The sequence below is a fragment of the Microcaecilia unicolor genome, chromosome 9 (genome assembly GCF_901765095.1).
Source record: "Microcaecilia unicolor chromosome 9, aMicUni1.1, whole genome shotgun sequence".
In the NCBI taxonomy this organism is placed as follows: Eukaryota; Metazoa; Chordata; class Amphibia; order Gymnophiona; family Siphonopidae; genus Microcaecilia; species Microcaecilia unicolor.
This window is the reverse complement of record NC_044039.1, coordinates 221,539,063-221,559,933: the sequence shown is the minus strand read 5'-3', so window position 1 is coordinate 221,559,933 and position 20,871 is coordinate 221,539,063. Positions and strand designations below refer to the sequence as shown.

Below are 20,871 nucleotides of genomic sequence, written 5' to 3'. Positions count from 1 at the left end.
CCTAAGAGGAACACATGACCAATCCTTACACCAAGTTCCAAAAATGCGCCAAATGTGTACATAAGCCAACGAAATGGAGTGTCTTCGCGACCGAAGCATAGTATCTATAACTCTGGAGGAAAAACCCTTGTTCCTCAACCTGTTCCTCTCAAGAGCCAACCCGTAAGCGAGAATGGAGATGGGTCTGGCATGACTATCGGACCCTGGCACAAGAGGACCGCCTCCCCCAGAGGAAGAGGCTTGTCCTCCAGAAGACGCACCAGATGTCCAAACCAAGGATGGCCCAGCCAATTTGGAGCCACCAGAATCACCGGACCCAAATGACGCTCGATTCGCTGAAGAACTCTGCCTATCAGCGGCAGAGGATCCCGCCGGTGACTGAAATAGCAAGGAACCTGAGCATTGTCAGTCGACTCCATAAGATCCATTACCAGTTGTCCCCATCTCAACACTGATTGAACACCAAGTGATGAAGAGACCACTCTCCAGGATCTAAAGTGATTCTGCTCAAAAAATCCACGTTCACGTTGTCTAATCTGGCCACGTGACCTGCTGAAAGCTCTAGGAGCTGTAGCTCCACCCAGTGCATTAGCAATGCCGCCTCTAATGCCGCTGCTCGGCTTCTTATTCCCCCGTCAGTTGACATAAGCTACTGCTGTTGCGTTATTGGACAGAACCCTTACCGCCCTTCCGACTAACACAGACTGAAACGAAGCCAAGGCCAACCGAATCGCCCTGGTTTCCAACCAACTGATGGACTAACGAGCTTCCTCCATCGAACAACGGCCCTGAGCCACTTGACCGAGACACTGAGTTCCCCATCCCAGTAGACTGCCATCTGTGGCGAGAACTATCCACTCTGGAGGCTCCAGAGGCATGCCCTTCTCTAGATTCGGAGTGTGCAGCCACCACTGCAGACTGCGGTGAAAAGCTCCTGAAAGGGACAACCGAAGCTCTAGATCCCGTGACTGCGGGGACCAATGAGACAACAGAGCCAACTGCAGCTGCCGCATGTGTGCTCTGGCCCACGGAACTACTTCTACTGTTGCCGCCATAAGACCCAGAACCCGAAGATAAGAACGGACTGTCGGATTCGGAATGGACAACAGTCGACGAATCTGAAGCGGGAGACTGGAAATCCGGACTGGCAGAAGAAAGACATGGCCCACGGACAGGTAATTCCAGAGTCTGAGATGGACACAAGTGACTTTTGGCTGGAGAAGTGGCCTAGTGGTTAGCGTGGTGGACTTTGGTCCTGGGGAACTGGGTTCGATTCCCACTTCAGGCACAGGCAGCTCCTTGTGACTCTGGGCAAGTCACTTAACCCTCCATTGCCCCAGGTACAAATAAGTACCTGTATATAATATGTAAACCGCATTGTACCTGCTATGAGTGGGAAAGCGCGGGGTACAAATGTAAGAAAAATAAAACATAAAATAAATTCACCACCCAGCCCAAGGACTCCAGAAAAATCTTACCACCTGAAAGGTTGCTGCTTCGCTCTCTACTCAAGACTTTGCCCGAATCAACCAATCGTCCAGATAAGGGTGGACAAAGATCCCCTGTTTCCGCAGAGCGGCCGAAGCCACCACCATAATCTTGGAAAAGGTGTGTGGTGCTGTTGCAAGACCAAACGGCAGCGCGCAGAACTGAAAGTGTTTCCCTAAAACAGCAAAATGAAGGAAATGCTGATGAGCCGCACGTATGGGAATGTGCAAATACGCTTCCGTCAGATCCAATGACGTGAGAAACTCTCCTTGCCAAACCGCAACTATCACCAACCGTAAGGTCTCCATATGGAAAGAGGGAACCTTTAGGGCGCCATTGACCCTCTTGACATCCAGAATGGGCCGAAAAGAGCCCTCTTTTTTGGGCACCACAAAGTAAATGGAGTAACACCCTATTTCCATTTCTTGATGAGGCATGGGCACTACCGCGACTAGACGGAGAAGACGCTGGAGGGTATCCTGAATCACCCCCAACTTGAGCGACAAGGAGACGCGAGAAACAAATCTGCCAACGTGTAAGCGAACTCGAGAGCATAACCATCACGAACCACCTCTAGAACCCACTGGTCCAACGTGATTTGGGCCCACCTCTGGTAGAACTGTTGCAGTCATGCACCGATCCGCACTGCGAGGTACGAGCAGCTCTGGAACCCCCTGAGGAGTCATGCCCCACCCGGCGCCCTTCTCGAAAGGACTGGGTCCACTGGAAAAAATGGCCTCTGGGGGCTCTGCTCAACCTGCCTGGTCTATACCTGCGTGAATCCCTAAAACGAACTCGAGAAGAATTTCCCCGGCTCGCAGACTTAGTGCGCATCTCTGGAAGCCGTGAAACCTTGGCATCCCAAAGCCCACGCATCAACTTATCCAGTTCCTCTCCAAACAGCATGGAACCCTTAAAGGGAAGAGAATATAACTTCGCCTTAGATGCCGCATCTGAAATCCAACCACTTAGCCACAAAGCTCGGCAAGCCACAACTCTCAGGGCCATATTCTTAGCGGAAGCACGGAGCAAATCATGCAGAGCGTCAGCTAAAAAAGAAGAACCCATCTCCAACTTTGCTAATTCCTGAACCAAAACAGCTCTAGCTACCATAGGCTCATCCAGAAGATTCTCTGCCCAGCGGAAACAAGCCCACACTACCAAACCACCACAAACCAACGCTTGTAAGGCAAGGGCCGATAAATCAAAACTGCGTTTGAGAAAGGACTCAAGCTTTCTATCTTGAGGGTCACGTAATGCGGCACCCCCATCCACAGAAATGGCCGTAGCCTTAGTCACCGCCGTAACCACCGCATCCACAGTAGGGGGGCTTTAGGGAATCCCGATCTTCCTGAGACAGAGGATAAAAGTCTAGCCATAGCTTTAGATACCTTACACAGAGCCTCCGGAGTGAACCACTCCTGTAACACCATATCTTTGAGATCCTTATTCATAGGGAACGACCACAAAGGACATCTAATCCTCTTAACTAACTGATCCACCTGCATAACCTCTCCAGAGGAGGAGTCCCCAGCCGAAAACTTAAGAGTGGAGGCCACCTGATCAATCAGTTCCAAAAGCTCATCCCTGTGAAAATGCGTGCAACAGAGGGATCCTCCCCAGGCAGAGAACCCTCCAGCTCCTGGGGCCCTTCCAGCGGTTCCTCCTCTCCAAGCTCACTGAGATCCTCAGACCCTGGAAGAGAAAGGACTTCCATGTCCTCGAGACATCTACGCGAGGCTGCTTAGCGCCCACCAGGCCAGCCCCTCCCTCGACGGGGCTAGACCATATCGGTCCCGATCTCCACGCATTACACAGGGACCACACAAACTCAGGGGAAACCCCCCCCCCACCCCGAGCTATCAGCAGTACCAAAAACGCCTCCCCCAGCTCCCGGGAGCGTAACCCCCTGAACTTGTTGAGCCTGTTCAATCATGCGGGCCGAATCCAAGATGGCGACAGTTCCCACCAAAAATGGTCCCCGCCGCTGAGGTACTCGCCTGTGGCCCCAACTCGCCCCTAATAGAGCTCACTGTGGGAGGCTCAGCCGTCAATTCTGGAGGCAAGGGCAAAGGCGATTTTGGCTCCCTACAGTATCTACACTGGCTGCTCTGTGCTTCAATACTGCGACACGCGCAGAAACGGCAACGGAGGAGCTTAGACATACCAGCAGACTACAGAAAGGAGAACAAAACCCAGATCCAGCGCCCAAACAAGCAGCTAATGTGCTCTCTCTAAATGCTGCAAGAAAAAGATGCCAGCAACAAACTGGAGCTTTTTTTTTTCTCTTTTCTTTGAACTTTGTTGCTGTGCAACTGAAGTCACTCAAGGCTCCTGACTAAAGCCTGAAGCCGAGGCACAACGCAGCCCACACAAGGGAGAGCACAAGAGGGGGAGGGACCCGGCCTCCTGGGTGTAACACCCCAGGGGGAAAAGGGGCCCCACCGGATCCACACTCCGGAAGCAAAGAGTTCTAAGTACGGGTACCGAGCCCCTCCAGAACAAAAAACAGAACACTAGGGACCCACAAGGGCCTACCAGACTGATCAGGCTGCACGTCTACCCTCTGCTGAGACTGAGAAATTACTGGCTGGTGGGGGTTCTGCACAGGTTACTTGTAGCTATTCGAAGTTAAGTGTTCTCAGTCTCCCTCTGCTGGTAGGCGTGCATAACCCAAGCGTCTTGACCGGTCTGGAGGGTTGCTGAGGAATTTTGGCTAAAAACCTACATCTAGTTGGTAACAATTTGACTGGCTAGATTTAGTGTGCCTGATTATCTAAGTTTAGGGCTGACACAGCGTAGTTAGCATGGCAGGGGAGAGCCAATGTTTGAGAGAGCCTAAACTGTCCATGAGGACCACTCTATTACCTCTTGGGGGTGGCCAATGTAAAGCCGATTTTTAAAAAGGGTTCCAGAGGTGATCCGGGAAATTACAGACTGGTGAACCTGACATCGGTGCCGGTCAAAATGGGCTTGTATGTGTTTCTTTGTGTATGTAAAATTTGTTTTTTGAGATTGTTTCTTTACACATAATTTTCTAATGTTCCTATTGTAACATTTAAGATATATTAATAAAAATTTTAAAAAAAAAAGAATAACTAGAAAAGCAGTGGAAAACAGCTCTGACAGAAAGCCACTACTATGTGAAGGCAGATAATTTCTTACCATCAGAAAGTGAATTAAGACTCCCAGGTTTATTCAACCCTAAAATGAAAAGAGGGAGAAACATTTTTAAAAAACGCATTCTCAGGATCAGCATGCCTAACATTATGCTCAAAGTGTGTGGGCGATGTGCATAGCTTACATGTGTAAGTGGGAGCCCCGCAACTGTGTACGCCCTCTTGCCAGTATGTGCTATGTAAGTTAACCACATAAGCACCGCCATACTGGGAAAAGACCAAGGGTCCATCAAGCCCAGCATCCTGTCTCCGACAACGGCCAATCCAGGCTTCAAGAACCTGGCAACCCCCCCCCCCCCCCCCCCAAAAAAAAAAATAATGTTCATAGTAGAAAAAACATAGTAGATGACGGCAGAAAAAGACCTGCACGGTCTATCCAGTCTGCCCAACAAGATAACTCATATTTGCTACTTTTTGTGTATACCCTACCTTGATTTGTACCTGTGTTCTGCAGGGCACAGACCGTATAAGTCTGCCCAGCACTATCCCCGCCTCCCAACCACCAGTCCCGCCTCCCACCACTGGGAGACCGTATAAGTCTGCCCAGCACTATCCCCGCCTCCCAACCACCAGCCCCACCTCCTAACCACCGGCTCTGGCACAGGCACAGACCGTATAAGTCTGCCCAGCACTATCCTCACCTCCCCACCACCAGCCCCGCCTCCTACCACTGGCTCTATTAATAATGTTCAATGGACTTTTCCTTCAGGAATCTGGCCAACCCCACCTTTAACTCCGTAAGGCCAGCCGCTGCCACCACATTCTCCGGCAACGAGTTCCAGAGTCCAACTAAACGCTGAGTAAAGAAAAACTTTCTCCTATTTGTTTTAAATCTACCATATTCTATCTGGGCAGAAGATTTTGGCGTATTGTTTACAATGACACCTAGATGTTTTTCTTGGATGCCGACTCCCAAGGTGGACTCTAGCATCAGGTAACTATGATCTGGATTATTCTTCCCAATGTGCATTACTTTGGGTGGCTGGTCACATTCTCTCTTTCCAGCTGATGACATGACCCTCTCTACTGGCACCTTGTATCTGATAGTCAGTGTAAACCTTGTGACACCACCCCAGAATCCTTCCCTGCCTTTTCACCTTTGAATAAGCTGCTGAGAGAGTAGGAGGATTCCTGCTTGGACAATGGAAATGCTGAAGCGTTACTCTGGCTTCTCTGCTGGCCCTGGTTGCGTACCTCTCCTGCTGATCGGCTGCTAGATGAGGTCTCTTTAATGGACCATGAAATACCTGACAAAACAAGAGCCGGCAGTTTAATACATATCCCTTACTTAGCACGTACAAGTGCACTGTACCCTTAAGGAACTCACTTCCCACAGGCTCCCCGCTCCAGCTGTACTTCTCCAGATCATCATCATCATCAACAATATCTCGCAAGCTATTCACTGCACGCTTCGATTCCTTCAGCTGTGGCCAAAGAAACTGCAGTCATTACACAAACGTACCAGCAGAACAGTCAAAGACTCCCAATATCCCCTCAACAAAAGCAGCCCAAAATTCCCAGTACCTTTTTGACTTAGGATTCTCAATGCTTCCTCAAAGCAGTCAGCCCTGCACAACCTCAGTCACCTCCAAGTGTTTCCCTCCAGGTTTCCAATATCCTTTTGGAACAGTATGCAAGCAGACCCAATGCCAAATGTCTGTCAGGCTCAGTCTGACATTCCATATAGAATCATGTTTTCAAACAGTGCAATGAAATTATAAAAACTAATTAACTTTCTTGTGTTTCAAATTAACAAGTGCTTACTAACATATCAGGCTTTGTAGGTCATAGCTAGAGGACAATTATGCATGATACCCTTCAAATATTTCCATAGCATACTCCATGAACCCCACCCATCCCACCCTTTTCTCACACCAGACCCTTCTGGGGATATTCCTAAAACATACTCATCCAAATCCTTCCTCAGTTCCCTCAATAAGCCCTGATCCCAGACCTCCCCTCCCCGTTTTACCTGGAAAAGGTCATCATCCTCATCATCAAAGGTGAAGGCTTTGAACTTAGAACTGTTCCAATATTCCTCCTCATCAATTTTAATTCGACTCATCTACACAATAGAGAAGACGTAGTTACTGATGACCCTCAAAATATGTACAAATAATCAAAGAAGAGCATCAAAACGCCTCTGTATCTTTCTTGTAGATAACTCCCCCTTTCCCAAGTGAAGGTACCTTAGGGAGGTACTGGCAAAACTTAGATCCAGTGGACCTCACAGATCCCAGGACCAACTTAATTCCCTGGTTGTTCTGTTTTGTTTATTATTATTATATTTGTATCTCGCATTATCCCAAAGAGAGTTCAGGTTCAATGTGGCTTACAATCCAATTTCAGAACTAAAGGCCAGATTAGTCTTGTAAGTATACAGATATACTACTATGACCAGAAAGACACCATGTAATACACTTCTGGCTGGGACCAGGGACTCCCCTCTCCCTCCCCCGTGAACTGGCGCCTCTCTCAATCTCCAGCATTTCGCCCCTCTCCTCCCCATTTGCAGTCCCATATCCCTCCCTCATTCTCAACCCTCCTCTCCATCCCAGTCTCCCTTTCAAACTCGCCTTTGAATTCATCCAAGCAGCCGCCTGCCCACCCCCTCTAACCTAACTTCCTGTTTCCAGAGGGGCGAGGCCAAGGGACGCGGCAGTCAGTCTGAGTCGGCGGCGGAGGGGAGGGGACTGGGGATGTAGTACTACTAATACTTAACATTTCTAGAGCGCTACTAGGGTTACGCAGCGCTGTACAAATTAACAAAGAAGGACGGTCCCTGCTCAAAGGAGCTTACAATCTAAAGGACGAAATGTCAAGTTGGGGTAGTCTAGATTTCCTGAGTAGAGGTGTAGTGGTTAGGTGCCGAAAGCAACATTGAAGAGTCACCTAAGGGAAGCGGCAACAGTGACAAATGAAAAGAGACATTAGAACGGTCTTGGAGGAAGGGGGGGGGGGGAATGGGGACGTAGTCTGGGTGAATAAAGGGGAGGGGCAACAGTGACATGAAAAGAGACGTTAGAACGGGGTTCGAGGAGGGGAGGGGGGCAACAGTGACAGATGAAAAGAGGCGTTAGAACGGGGTTGGAGGAGCGTTGAGAGGGAGGTTGGAGTGGAGGTGGTGCACGAGTTGTTGAGCATCAGTTTCCTCCTCTGCTTCTTCCCTCGCTTAGATACGTTGATACGTTGGGCCAGCTTCGACCTTGTTGAGGTCCCTGTTGCTTTCTCCGGGAGCGAAAAGGAAATGGGACTTGATATACCGCCTTTCTGTGGTATTTTGCAACTACATTCAAAGTGGTTTACATATATAAACCATTTATCTGTTCCTTTCTCCACTACTGCCAACTCCAGACTTCGCGCCTTCTGTCTCGCTGCACCCTATGCCTGGAATAAACTTCCTGAGCCCCTACGTCTTGCCCCATCCTTGGCCACCTTTAAATCTAGACTGAAAGCCCACCTCTTTAACATTGCTTTTGACTCGTAACCACTTGTAACCACTCGCCTCCACCTACCCTCCTCTCCTCCTTCCTGATTTGCTTACTTTATTTTTTGTCTATTAGATTGTGGGCTCTTTGAGCAGGGACTGTCTTTTTTCTATGTTTGTGCAGCGCTGTGTGCGCCTTGTGGCGCTGCAGAGATGCTAAATAGTAGTAGTAGTAGTTCTTGGACCACTGCACTAACCATTAAGCTACCCCTCACTCTTGGACCCAATTACTCTGTTTAATCTAAGTAGATTTATAGGGCAGCCATATGGACATCTTCACATTCATTTACAAGACATTGCCATTTATCTCTGCCGAACAGATAGGAAGCTGCTTGTTTCAAATTTCTTCCCATGTAAGGAGTGTTTTGTTAAATCCTAAGTTTCTGGATTGATGTGAGTGGAAGAGTGGCCTAGTGGTGGACTTTGGTCCTGGGGAACTGAGTTCGATTCCCACTTCAGGCACAGGCAGCTCCTTGTGACTCTGGGCAAGTCACTTAACCCTCCATTGCCCCATGTAAGCCGCATTGAGCCTGCCATGAGTGGGAAAGCGCAGGGTACAAATGTAACAAAAATAAAATAGATACTATTGGAGATTCTACATGGAATGTTGCTACTATTGGAGATTCTACATGGAATGTTGCTATTCCACTAGCAACATTCCATGTAGAAGCCTGCGCGGCCACATTGGTGATCTGCAAGGGCCGACTTCTACATGGAATGTTGCTACTCTTTGAGATTCTACATAGAATGTTGCTACTATTTGAGATTCTACATGGAATGTTGCTATTCCACTAGCAACATTCCATGTAGAAGGCTGCACCCTAGCCCTATTATTTTTGGAAATAGTAAACAAGCGATTGACATCTACCCATTCCACTCATTATTTTATAGACCTCTATCATATCTCCCCTCAGCCATCTTTTCTCCAAGCTAAAGAGCCCTAGGCGACGAAACAGTGTGACAACAGAAGGTTGCTAGGCTGTAAAGAGAGAGGTGTGACCAGCAGAAGAAAGGGGTGTTGATGCCCCTGTACAAGTCGTTGGTGAGGCCCCACCTGGAGTATTGTGTTCAGTTTTGGAGGCCGTATCTTGTTAAGGATGTAAAAAGAATTGAAGCGGTGCAAAGAAAAGCTACAAAAATGGCATGGGATTTGCGTTAAAAGACGTACGAGGAGACACTTGCTGACCTGAACATGTATACCCTGGAGGAAAGGAGAAACAGGGATGATATGATACAGACGTTCAAATATTTGAAAGGTATTAATCCGCAAATGAACCTTTTCCGGAGACGGGAAGGCAATAGAACTAGAGGACATGAAATGAGGTTGAAGGGGGGGGGGGGGGGTCAGACTCAAGAAATATGTCAGCAAGTATTTTTTCACGGAGAGAGTGGTGGATACTTGGAATGCTCTCTCGAGGGAGGTGGTAGAGATGCAAACGGTAATGGAATTAAAAAATGCATGGGATAAACATAAAGGAATCCTGTTCAGAAAAAATGGATCCTCAGAAGCTTAGCGGAAATTGGGTGGCAGCAATGGTGGTTAGGAGGCGGGGCTAGTGCTGGGCAGGCTTTTACGGTTTTTGCCCTGAAAATCAAGGTCAGGTATACATATAAAGTAGCGCATATGAGTTTATCTCGTTGGGCAGATTGGATGGACCGAACAGGTATTTTTCTGCTGTCACCTACTATGATACTATGTAACTATTGATACGTTCTATACAACACAAACAACTACTCCACCATAACCACACCATACTGTACACTTCCCGTCTCACAAAATCTAAAAATTCTTGGCGTTACCATTGATCGAAACCTCACACTCGATGCCTACGTGAAGAATATGACGAAAAAGATGTTCCACTCCATGCGGAAACTCAAAAGAGTAAAACCTTTCTTCCCGAGATATATCTTCTGTACCCTGGTACAGTCAATGGTAATAAGTCATCTAGACTACTGCAACGTACTGTATGCTGGCTGCAAAGAACAGACTATTAAAAAGCTCCAAACAGATCAGAATACTGCCGCCAGACTCATATTTGGAAAAACTAAATATGAAAGTGCTAAACCCCTAAGAGAGAAGCTTCACTGGCTCCCACTCAAGGAACGCATTGCATTCAAGATCTGCATGATTGTACACAAAATCATTCACGCAGACGCCCCAATCTAAATGCTAAACCTCGTGGACCTGCCTCCCAGAAACGCCATAAGATCAGCCCGCAAATTTCTCAATCTGCACTTCCCCAGTTGTAAAGGACTAATATACAAGCTGATACATGCCACCACCTTCTCTTATAAGAGCTCACAGCTGTGGAATGCATTACCTACAGCCCTGAAAACCATTGACGAAATAACTAACTTTCGCAAATCCTTGAAGACACATCTATTCGACAAGGCCTACAAAGAAAACCCATAGATGTACAAAACTACCTCACCAACCCACCCAATTATTAAAGTCCACCTTCTACACTATCCTACCTAACACCTTCCTTCCCTCTTCCCTTACTTAATCTCTGTACATTACCAATTGTATCTGACATCCTGGAATGACTATGTCTTACCAAAACTATGTAAGCCACATTGAGCCTGCAAATAGGTGGAAAAATGTGGGATACAAATGCAATAAATAAATAAATCAAAGCCACCAGACTGTTGAAACTTCCCAATCAAAATAGAGCAGTAAATTTTCCAGATTTTGGGATTCTTTTATCAAGCCGTACTAGTGGTTCTCGTGTGTTAAAACTGAATGAGCTTTGTCGGCATCACCGCACCGGGACAGCTAGCATGGCTTGATGAGGCCCTTTGTTTACCACTCTCCATTTATTTTACATAAAGGCTCTAGATGGTTTAACATAGATGATTCCTCTTATATTCCTTGGCTCATTCTAGAACAAGATATTAATATATCTGTTCCCTTGAACATATTAGCTAAATTCTCTTTACCACCTTCTTTTGAAAATAATAATGTTACTTTAGCTACTGTGCTTTCTTTTTTACAGTTGTCAAAGATTAGGCTAGCTTCAAAGAATGCCATTAATGATATTATCATCTGGAACCATAAAGCTATCAAGGTGGATGATAGGTCTATCAATTGGCAGGTATGGAAATCGTGTAATATTTGTTTTCTAAGTCAATTAGTCTCCACTACATCTCTCAAAACATATATACAATTACAACAAGAGTTTGATATCCTCAACTCTCAATTGTTGGCTCCAATTATATCATGCTCCGGAAAAAAAAAAAAGAACTGGGACTTTTTGCTTTTTAAAAACAAATGTTTAATTGATATCTGTCTTTATTGAAACAAAAAAAAAAACATGTTTGTTGTCACACAAAGCTTCCATTTTTTATAAAGCTTTCCAATTACACAAGAGAAACTTTCGTGCTGGTACTCAAACAGTCTGAGAAAAAAGAAATCAATGATCATCTATCTCAAGAAGATTGGCACAATTTCTGGATTTTGGCCCTAGCGCTTCTTTATCGTTTTCAACAACTCAATCTATGTGCTTTTTACAGCATGAACTGAGTTCGATTCCCACTTCAGGCACAGGCAGCTCCTTGTGACTCTGGGCAAGTCACTTAACCCTCCACTGCCCCATGTAAGCCGCATTGAGCCTGCCATGAGTGGGAAAGCGCGGGGTACAAATGTAACAAAAATAAAATAGATACTATTGGAGATTCTACATGGAATGTTGCTACTATTGGAGATTCTACATGGAATGTTGCTATTCCACTAGCAACATTCCATGTAGAAGGCTGTGCAGGCTTCTGTTTCTGTGAGTCTGACGTCCTGCACGTATGTGCAGGACGTCAGACTCGCAGCAGCAGAAGCCTGCGCGGCCACACTGGTGATCTGCAAGAGCCGACTTCACTAGTGGAATAGCAACATTCTATGTAGAATCTCAAATAGTAGCAACAGTGGAGGAGTGGCCTAGTGGTAAGGGTGGTGGACTTTGGTCCTGGGGAACTGAGGAACTGAGTTCGATTCCCACTTCAGGCACAGGCAGCTCCTTGTGACTCTGGGCAAGTCACTTAACCCTCCATTGCCCCATGTAAGCCGCATTGAGCCTGCCATGAGTGGGAAAGCGCGGGGAACAAATGTAACAAAAAAAAAATGATGGACTCCCAGGAAATCCAAGCTCAGCGGATCTTCGTCTTCAGACCTTTATTGGTTTTGCCACAAAATAACTGGAACTCGTTCATCTATTGTATGAATGTGACAATTTACAATTATATTGGTGGGACATTTGGGACAAGATTCAGAAAATATTAAATTTTTCTGAACGCTTTACTCTCAAGCACATTATTTGGCAATCACTATCACTTAATTTCATCTTAACACGATAAAGCTCTTATTTGATTTTCTTATTACTATAGCTCTGAAATTAATCACTGTAAAGATAATATTCACTTATGAGTATTTGTGTGGTGGAATTGGGTACTGCTGTATAAAAAAATACAAAACCATTAATTTTATAATGCTTTTAGGTAATAAATAGAAACAGAGAACGGAAAATAAGATACCTTTTTTATTGGACTAACTTAATAAAATTTTTGATTAGCTTTTGAAGGTAACCCTTCTTCTTCAGACCAGAAGGGTAACCTTTGAAAGCTAAGCAAAAAATGTATTGTTAGTCCAATAAAAAAGGTATCATCTTATTTTATTTTCTGTTTTGTTGTAATTGTACTTATTACCTTGAAAAGTGGACTAATGTGGCCACCCCACCACTTTGCTCATTTTTTGTTATAAATCGCTCCACTTTTTGTAAATGGAAAACATTGCTTACCTATCTAATGCTCAGTACTGTAGTACTCAAATTAATTTCTACAGCTCAACTAAGTTTATTGATTGTGTTCGTTTGTATTTTTCTTTTGTTTGTTGTTTCTCTGTGTCATGGTTTGATGTATTATAAGAAACTCTTTTAATAAAGATATATGGGGGGGGGGGGGGGGGGGGGGAAGAAGAGGAAGCCTCAATCAGCTGGTGTCTGGCACTGCACCAGTCAGTAACTGGTCAGGATGGATGGTTTTAGGAGCCTTCCTTGGTCCACTTTCATTGGTTTAGGTGTGATTGAGTCTGGGGTCAGGCCTGCACCATATATTTCTGTAAATAGAGATTCTCCGTGCTTATCCCAGTCTTGGGGGGGGGGGGGGGGGGGAATTGTTAGCATGCCTACAAACAACCAAAGAATAGGGCAAGGATGGCACTTCCAAAAACCACGAGGAAGACTCAGAAGATAGTAGTCAATGATGTTTGTGAATACACCGAAAGAAAATGACACAGCGGCCATGTTTCGGCACTTAAGCCCCCGCCTCAGGTGTCTGACCAATCAGGTGTTTGTTTGGCTAAACAAAACACGAACTTCTATAACATAGAAGAGATGTTCCTAACAAGAGAAAAATATCTAGCTGAGCTAAGCAGATCTCTTTCATGTTACAGAAGTTTGCATTTTGTTTAGACAAACTGAAGTCTATTTTGACCTTGAAACACCCGATTGGTCAGACTCCTGAGGCAGACGCTTAGGCGCTGAAACACGGTCGCTGTGTCAATTCCTTTCAGTGTATTTCCAATAAACATCATCAGAGGTGCCAATTCTGCGACCCACTGCATTTTTTTTTTGAAGGCTGAAGGACATTGAGCGTTTTTTACTGCCATGGTCATGGATTGGGTGTGGTTTCCCCGCTGTGACTTGTTGGTCCATTTGGACCAATAGAAGCCCTGCAGAGGCAGGCTCCAGGCTTCTTTTAAATGCCTGTAGCCTGCTGCCACTGCCTGGACCGGAGGTTTTCAAAAACGTAACCTCCTTTCTCTGCTTTCCAGCATGGCTAATCATAGGGCAGTTATTGTCCTTGTAAGGTTACGAATCTCAATTGCTTAATTTAAAACAAAGGACAAATGTAGAACAAGGAGGCTAGATTGAGAAGGAAGGCAGTGGTCTGGATCAGCATGTCCACCAGGATTGGCCAATGATGGTCCTGTGACGGGAGGGGGGATGGATGGATATGCAAATGGATCTGATTTACCCAGTGTTCAGAACTAGCCCAGAACCCCAGATACCATTTTGTACCACTGCTGCACGCGCTGCCAGTGGAGTGCTACTGGCCCCAGACTGCACATTCGCTCCTTCACGTGGCCTGCCGACTGGAGGAGGAAGAGAAGGCAAGGGCCCAGGGGCAGGTCTCCGGAGGAGGCAGAAAAAAGTGTGAGTCTGTCACGGGAGGGGGACGGCCGTACAGAGCGGAGCCATGATGAGCTGCTGCAACCATGTTGTGCTTTATTGGTAACATTTTTATTTAATCACGCTTATATTTTCAAACTTGCCAGCTTATGCAGCTTACGGATATACACAGAGGCTGTATAGTAGTAATTTGTTATAAATTGTCATCAGTGTGGCATTTGGAGGGGGTGTTTAAAGGGACACCCTAGCATGTGTTGTATCTTGAAGAGATTTTTTTTCTTCTGGTAAAGGGCTACTAAAACAGAGACATGTTATGAGAATCAGGTGCTCAACATTCAGTTTCTATTTATTTACAACATGTATAGCCCATATTAAACATGATTTAGATTGAAACCTGGGGGTCAAGTAACATGTTTTTTTTTTTTTTCTTCCTTTGCCTAGATCAAAAGAGATAGACGGTTTGTGGTGGGAAGTTGCTCCTCTTGTTTTGTGGATGGATGGATTCACAAATTCATAATCTATCCATGGTGCTGCTGTTGATTCTGTTTATGATCATTGTGGTTAGTTTATTCATTTTGGGCTGGATACATTTTCGCCATCTGGCAAAGCACCTACTATCTCCTGAGTCTTGCTGAAGATTTTTGGAAGTGCCATCCTTACCCTCCCTCTCTCCCCTTCTGTTGTTTGTTGTACAGCACAAATGTTACAGGTGAGGACGTTCAAATCAGTAACAGCTGCTGCTTTAAAAAAAAAAAGTAAAGCCCAAGACACTTATTTAGATGCAAAGTTGTAGAAGCTAAATACTCACGGAAAAGAATCTTCTTTTTCCTCTTCGGACTGGACTGTGGTGGTGGTGGTGGTGGTGGGTGGACTTCCGGAAACAGCCAGGGGCAACCGGAAGGGGAAATGACGTCGTACCGGCTTCTTCTAGGCCTTTCTAGTACGTTCCACGACTGGAGTATAAAGGCAGCGCCGCAGCGAGCGAGTCCCTCTCGGCTCAGTCAGGGTGAGACTTTGCGGAGAGAGAGAGAGAGAGAGCGCGGGAAAGATTGACAGCCAACAGCAGAGGAAGACGGAGGCGCGAGGCGGAGGGTTGAGAGGCGCGAGGTCGGCGCAGGCGCGCGCGTCACTCAGGTTCTGTCACCGCCGGCGAGTGAGCGTCGGTCATGGCCAAGTGGGGGGAAGGAGACCCGCGTTGGATCGTGGAGCAGCGAGCGGACGCCACCAACGTTAATAACTGGCACTGGTAAGAGAGGGGGGTTAGTGACAGGGGCTTCAATAGTCCAGGACGCACAGCTGACAGTGCTAAGAGTGCGTGGGATTTGCACCACTAGTGCTAGGAATGATGAGGACGGAGATGGGTGGAAGGTGCCAAGAAGCTTCTGTCAGACGCAGCGTCACACTCGGGGTTGGTTGTCAGCTGCTTCTGACACCTGACTCAAGGTGGTGGTAATACATGAAATCACGCATTGGAGCCGGCTCTGTGGGTGCTTGAGCACCCCCAATACTGAGGAAATTCCTTGGAGGGGTCATTTCCATTGGGCTCAGCACCCCCAACACTGAGGAAATTCCTTGGAGGGGTCATGTCCATTGGGCTCAGCACCCCCAACACTGAGGAAATTCCTTGGAGGGGTCATGTCCATTGGGCTCAGCACCCCCAACACTGAGGAAATTCCTTGGAGGGGTCATGTCCATTGGGCTCAGCACCCCCAACACTGAGGAAATTCCTTGGAGGGGTCATGTCCATTGGGCTCAGCACCCCCAACACTGAGGAAATTCCTTGGAGGGGTCACTTCCATTGGGCTCAGCACCCCCAATACTGAGGAAATTCCTTGGAGGGGTCATTTCCATTGGGCTGAGCACCCCCAATACTGAGGAAATTCCTTGGAGGGGTCATTTCCATTGGGCTCAGCACCCCCAACACTGAGGAAATTCCTTGGAGGGGTCATGTCCATTGGGCTCAGCACCCCCAACACTGAGGAAATTCCTTGGAGGGGTCATGTCCATTGGGCTCAGCACCCCCAACACTGAGGAAATTCCTTGGAGGGGTCATGTCCATTGGGCTCAGCACCCCCAACACTGAGGAAATTCCTTGGAGGGGTCACTTCCATTGGGCTCAGCACCCCCCAATACTGAGGAAATTCCTTGGAGGGGTCATTTCCATTGGGCTGAGCACCCCCAATACTGAGGAAATTCCTTGGAGGGGTCATGTCCATTGGGCTCAGCACCACCAACACTGAGGAAATTCCTTGGAGGGGTCATTTCCATTGGGCTGAGCACCCCCAATACTGAGGAAATTCCTTGGAGGGGTCATGTCCATTGGGCTCAGCACCACCAACACTGAGGAAATTCCTTGGAGGGGTCACTTCCATTGGGCTCAGCACCCCCCAATACTGAGGAAATTCCTTGGCGGCGTCATTTCCATTGGGCTCAGCACCCCCAACACTGAGGAAATTCCTTGGAGGGGTCACTTCCATTGGGCTCAGCACCCCCAATACTGAGGAAATTCCTTGGAGGGGTCACTTCCATTGGGCTGAGCACCCCCAATACTGAGGAAATTCCTTGGAGGGGTCATGTCCATTGGGCTCAGCACCACCAACACTAAGGAAATTGCTTGGAGGGGTCATTTCCATTGGGCTGAGCACCCCCAATACTGAGGAAATTCCTTGGAGGGGTCATGTCCATTGGGCTCAGCACCACCAACACTGAGGAAATTGCTTGGAGGGGTCATTTCCATTGGGCTGAGCACCCCCAACACTGAGAAAATTGCTTGGAGGGGTCATTTCCATTGGGCTGAGCACCCCCAACACTGAGGAAATTGCTTGGAGGGGTCATGTCCATTGGGCTCAGCACCACCAACACTGACGAAATTCCTTGGAGGAGTCATTTCCATTGGGCTGAGCACCCCCAATACTGAGGAAATTCCTTGGAGGGGTCACTTCCATTGGGCTCAGCACCCCCAATACTGAGGAAATTCCTTGGAGGGGTCATTTCCATTGGGCTGAGCACCCCCAATACTGAGGAAATTCCTTGGAGGGGTCATGTCCATTGGGCTCAGCACCACCAACACTGAGGAAATTGCTTGGAGGGGTCATTTCCATTGGGCTGAGCACCCCCAATACTGAGGAAATTCCTTGGAGGGGTCACTTCCATTGGGCTGAGCACCCCCAATACTGAGGAAATTCCTTGGAGGGGTCATTTCCATTGGGCTGAGCACCCCCAACACTGAGGAAATTCCTTGGAGGGGTCATGTCCATTGGGCTCAGCACCCCCAACACTGAGGAAATTCCTTGGAGGGGTCATGTCCATTGGGCTCAGCACCACCAACACTGAGGAAATTCCTTGGAGGGGTCACTTCCATTGGGCTCAGCACCCCCCAACACTGAGGAAATTCCTTGGAGGGGTCATTTCCATTGGGCTGAGCACCCCCAATACTGAGGAAATTCCTTGGAGGGGTCATGTCCATTGGGCTCAGCACCACCAACACTGAGGAAATTCCTTGGAGGGGTCACTTCCATTGGGCTCAGCACCCCCCAATACTGAGGAAATTCCTTGGCGGGGTCATTTCCATTGGGCTCAGCACCCCCAACACTGAGGAAATTCCTTGGAGGGGTCACTTCCATTGGGCTCAGCACCCCCAATACTGAGGAAATTCCTTGGAGGGGTCACTTCCATTGGGCTGAGCACCCCCAATACTGAGGAAATTCCTTGGAGGGGTCATGTCCATTGGGCTCAGCACCACCAACACTGAGGAAATTGCTTGGAGGGGTCATTTCCATTGGGCTGAGCACCCCCAATACTGAGGAAATTCCTTGGAGGGGTCATGTCCATTGGGCTCAGCACCACCAACACTGAGGAAATTGCTTGGAGGGGTCATTTCCATTGGGCTGAGCACCCCCAACACTGAGAAAATTGCTTGGAGGGGTCATTTCCATTGGGCTGAGCACCCCCAACACTGAGGAAATTGCTTGGAGGGGTCATGTCCATTGGGCTCAGCACCACCAACACTGAGGAAATTCCTTGGAGGAGTCATTTCCATTGGGCTGAGCACCCCCAATACTGAGGAAATTCCTTGGAGGGGTCACTTCCATTGGGCTCAGCACCCCCAATACTGAGGAAATTCCTTGGAGGGGTCATTTCCATTGGGCTGAGCACCCCCAATACTGAGGAAATTCCTTGGAGGGGTCATGTCCATTGGGCTCAGCACCACCAACACTGAGGAAATTGCTTGGAGGGGTCATTTCCATTGGGCTGAGCACCCCCAATACTGAGGAAATTCCTTGGAGGGGTCATGTCCATTGGGCTCAGCACCACCAACACTGAGGAAATTCCTTGGAGGGGTCATTTCCATTGGGCTGAGCACCCCCAATACTGAGGAAATTCCTTGGAGGGGTCACTTCCATTGGGCTCAGCACCCCCAATACTGAGGAAATTCCTTGGAGGGGTCATTTCCATTGGGCTGAGCACCCCCAACACTGAGAAAATTGCTTGGAGGGGTCATTTCCATTGGGCTGAGCACCCCCAATACTGAGGAAATTCCTTGGAGGGGTCACTTCCATTGGGCTGAGCACCCCCAATACTGAGGAAATTCCTTGGAGGGGTCATTTCCATTGGGCTGAGCACCCCCAATACTGAGGAAATTCCTTGGAGGGGTCATGTCCATTGGGCTCAGCACCACCAACACTGAGGAAATTGCTTGGAGGGGTCATTTCCATTGGGCTGAGCACCCCCAATACTGAGGAAATTCCTTGGAGGGGTCATGTCCATTGGGCTCAGCACCACCAACACTGAGGAAATTGCTTGGAGGGGTCATTTCCATTGGGCTGAGCACCCCCAACACTGAGAAAATTGCTTGGAGGGGTCATTTCCATTGGGCTGAGCACCCCCAACACTGAGGAAATTGCTTGGAGGGGTCATTTCCATTGGGCTGAGCACCCCCAATACTGAGGAAATTCCTTGGAGGGGTCACTTCCATTGGGCTCAGCACCCCCAATACTGAGGAAATTCCTTGGAGGGGTCATTTCCATTGGGCTCAGCACCCCCAATACTGAGGAAATTCCTTGGAGGGGTCATTTCCATTGGGCTGAGCACCCCCAATACTGAGGAAATTCCTTGGAGGGGTCATTTCCATTGGGCTGAGCACCCCCAATACTGAGGAAATTCCTTGGAGGGGTCATTTCCATTGGGCTGAGCACCCCCAATACTGAGGAAATTCCTTGGAGGGGTCATGTCCATTGGGCTCAGCACCACCAACACTGAGGAAATTCCTTGGAGGGGTCATTTCCATTGGGCTCAGCACCCCCAATACTGAGGAAATTCCTTGGAGGGGTCATTTCCATTGGGCTGAGCACCCCCAATACTGAGGAAATTCCTTGGAGGGGTCATGTCCATTGGGCTCAGCACCACCAACACTGATGAAATTCCTTGGAGGGGTCATTTCCATTGGGCTGAGCACCCCCAATACTGAGGAAATTCCTTGGAGGGGTCACTTCCATTGGGCTCAGCACCCCCAATACTGAGGAAATTCCTTGGAGGGGTCATTTCTATTGGGCTGAGCACCCCCAATACTGAGGAAATTCCTTGGAGGGGGTCACTTCCATTGGGCTCAGCACCCCCCAATACTGAGGAAATTCCTTGGAGGGGTCATTTCCATTGGGCTCAGCACCCCCAACACTGAGAAAATTCCTTGGAGGGGTCATTTCCATTGGGCTCAGCACCCCCCAATACTGATGAAATTCCTTGGAGGGGTCATTTCCATTGGGCTGAGCACCCCCAATACTGAGGAAATTCCTTGGAGGGGTCACTTCCATTGGGCTGAGCACCCCCAATACTGAGGAAATTCCTTGGAGGGGTCATGTCCATTGGGCTCAGCACCACCAACACTGAGGAAATTGCTTGGAGGGGTCATTTCCATTGGGCTGAGCACCCCCAATACTGAGGAAATTCCTTGGAGGGGTCATGTCCATTGGGCTCAGCACCACCAACACTGAGGAAATTGCTTGGAGGGGTCATTTCCATTGGGCTGAGCACCCCCAACACTGAGAAAATTGCTTGGAGGGGTCATTTCCATTGGGCTGAGCACCCCCAATACTGAGGAAATTCCTTGGAGGGGTCATGTCCATTGGGCTCAGCACCACCAACACTGATGAAATTCCTTGGAGGGGTCATTTCCATTGGGCTGAGCACCCCCAATACTGAGGAAATTCCTTGGAGGGGTCACTTCCATTGGGCTCAGCACCCCCAATACTGAGGAAATTCCTTGGAGGGGTCATTTCTATTGGGCTGAGCACCCCCAATACTGAGGAAATTCCTTGGAGGGGGTCACTTCCATTGGGCTCAGCACCCCCCAATACTGAGGAAATTCCTTGGAGGGGTCATTTCCATTGGGCTCAGCACCCCCAACACTGAGAAAATTCCTTGGAGGGGTCATTTCCATTGGGCTCAGCACCCCCCAATACTGATGAAATTCCTTGGAGGGGTCATTTCCATTGGGCTGAGCACCCCCAATACTGAGGAAATTCCTTGGAGGGGTCACTTCCAT

General features: G+C 48.0%; 2 protein-coding genes across 3 annotated transcripts in view; one reads left to right on the top strand and one right to left on the bottom strand.

The window, feature by feature from the left end:
- Nucleotides 1-15,222, bottom strand: part of VIPAS39 (VPS33B interacting protein, apical-basolateral polarity regulator, spe-39 homolog) — a 63,191-nt gene extending 47,969 nt beyond the window's left edge. Inside the window, exons 1-5 of one of the 2 annotated variants that reach the window (XM_030214094.1) lie at nt 15,139-15,222; nt 6,640-6,732; nt 5,995-6,091; nt 5,765-5,914; nt 4,654-4,692 (exon numbers count right to left, since the gene is read on the bottom strand). In XM_030214094.1, coding sequence (XP_030069954.1) covers nt 4,654-4,692; nt 5,765-5,914; nt 5,995-6,091; nt 6,640-6,732 — 379 coding nt within the window. In that variant the 5' untranslated portion in view covers nt 15,139-15,222. Of the gene's footprint in view, nt 1-4,653; nt 4,693-5,764; nt 5,915-5,994; nt 6,092-6,639; nt 6,733-15,105 lie in introns of both variants that reach the window. The other variant, XM_030214095.1, reaches the window with a different exon arrangement.
- Nucleotides 15,223-15,275: 53 nt separating this feature from the next.
- AHSA1 (activator of HSP90 ATPase activity 1) overlaps nt 15,276-20,871 on the top strand; it is a 49,977-nt gene continuing 44,381 nt past the window's right edge. Inside the window, exon 1 of the mRNA XM_030214096.1 lies at nt 15,276-15,576. Coding sequence (XP_030069956.1) covers nt 15,497-15,576 — 80 coding nt within the window. The 5' untranslated portion in view covers nt 15,276-15,496. The remainder of the gene's footprint in view (nt 15,577-20,871) is intronic.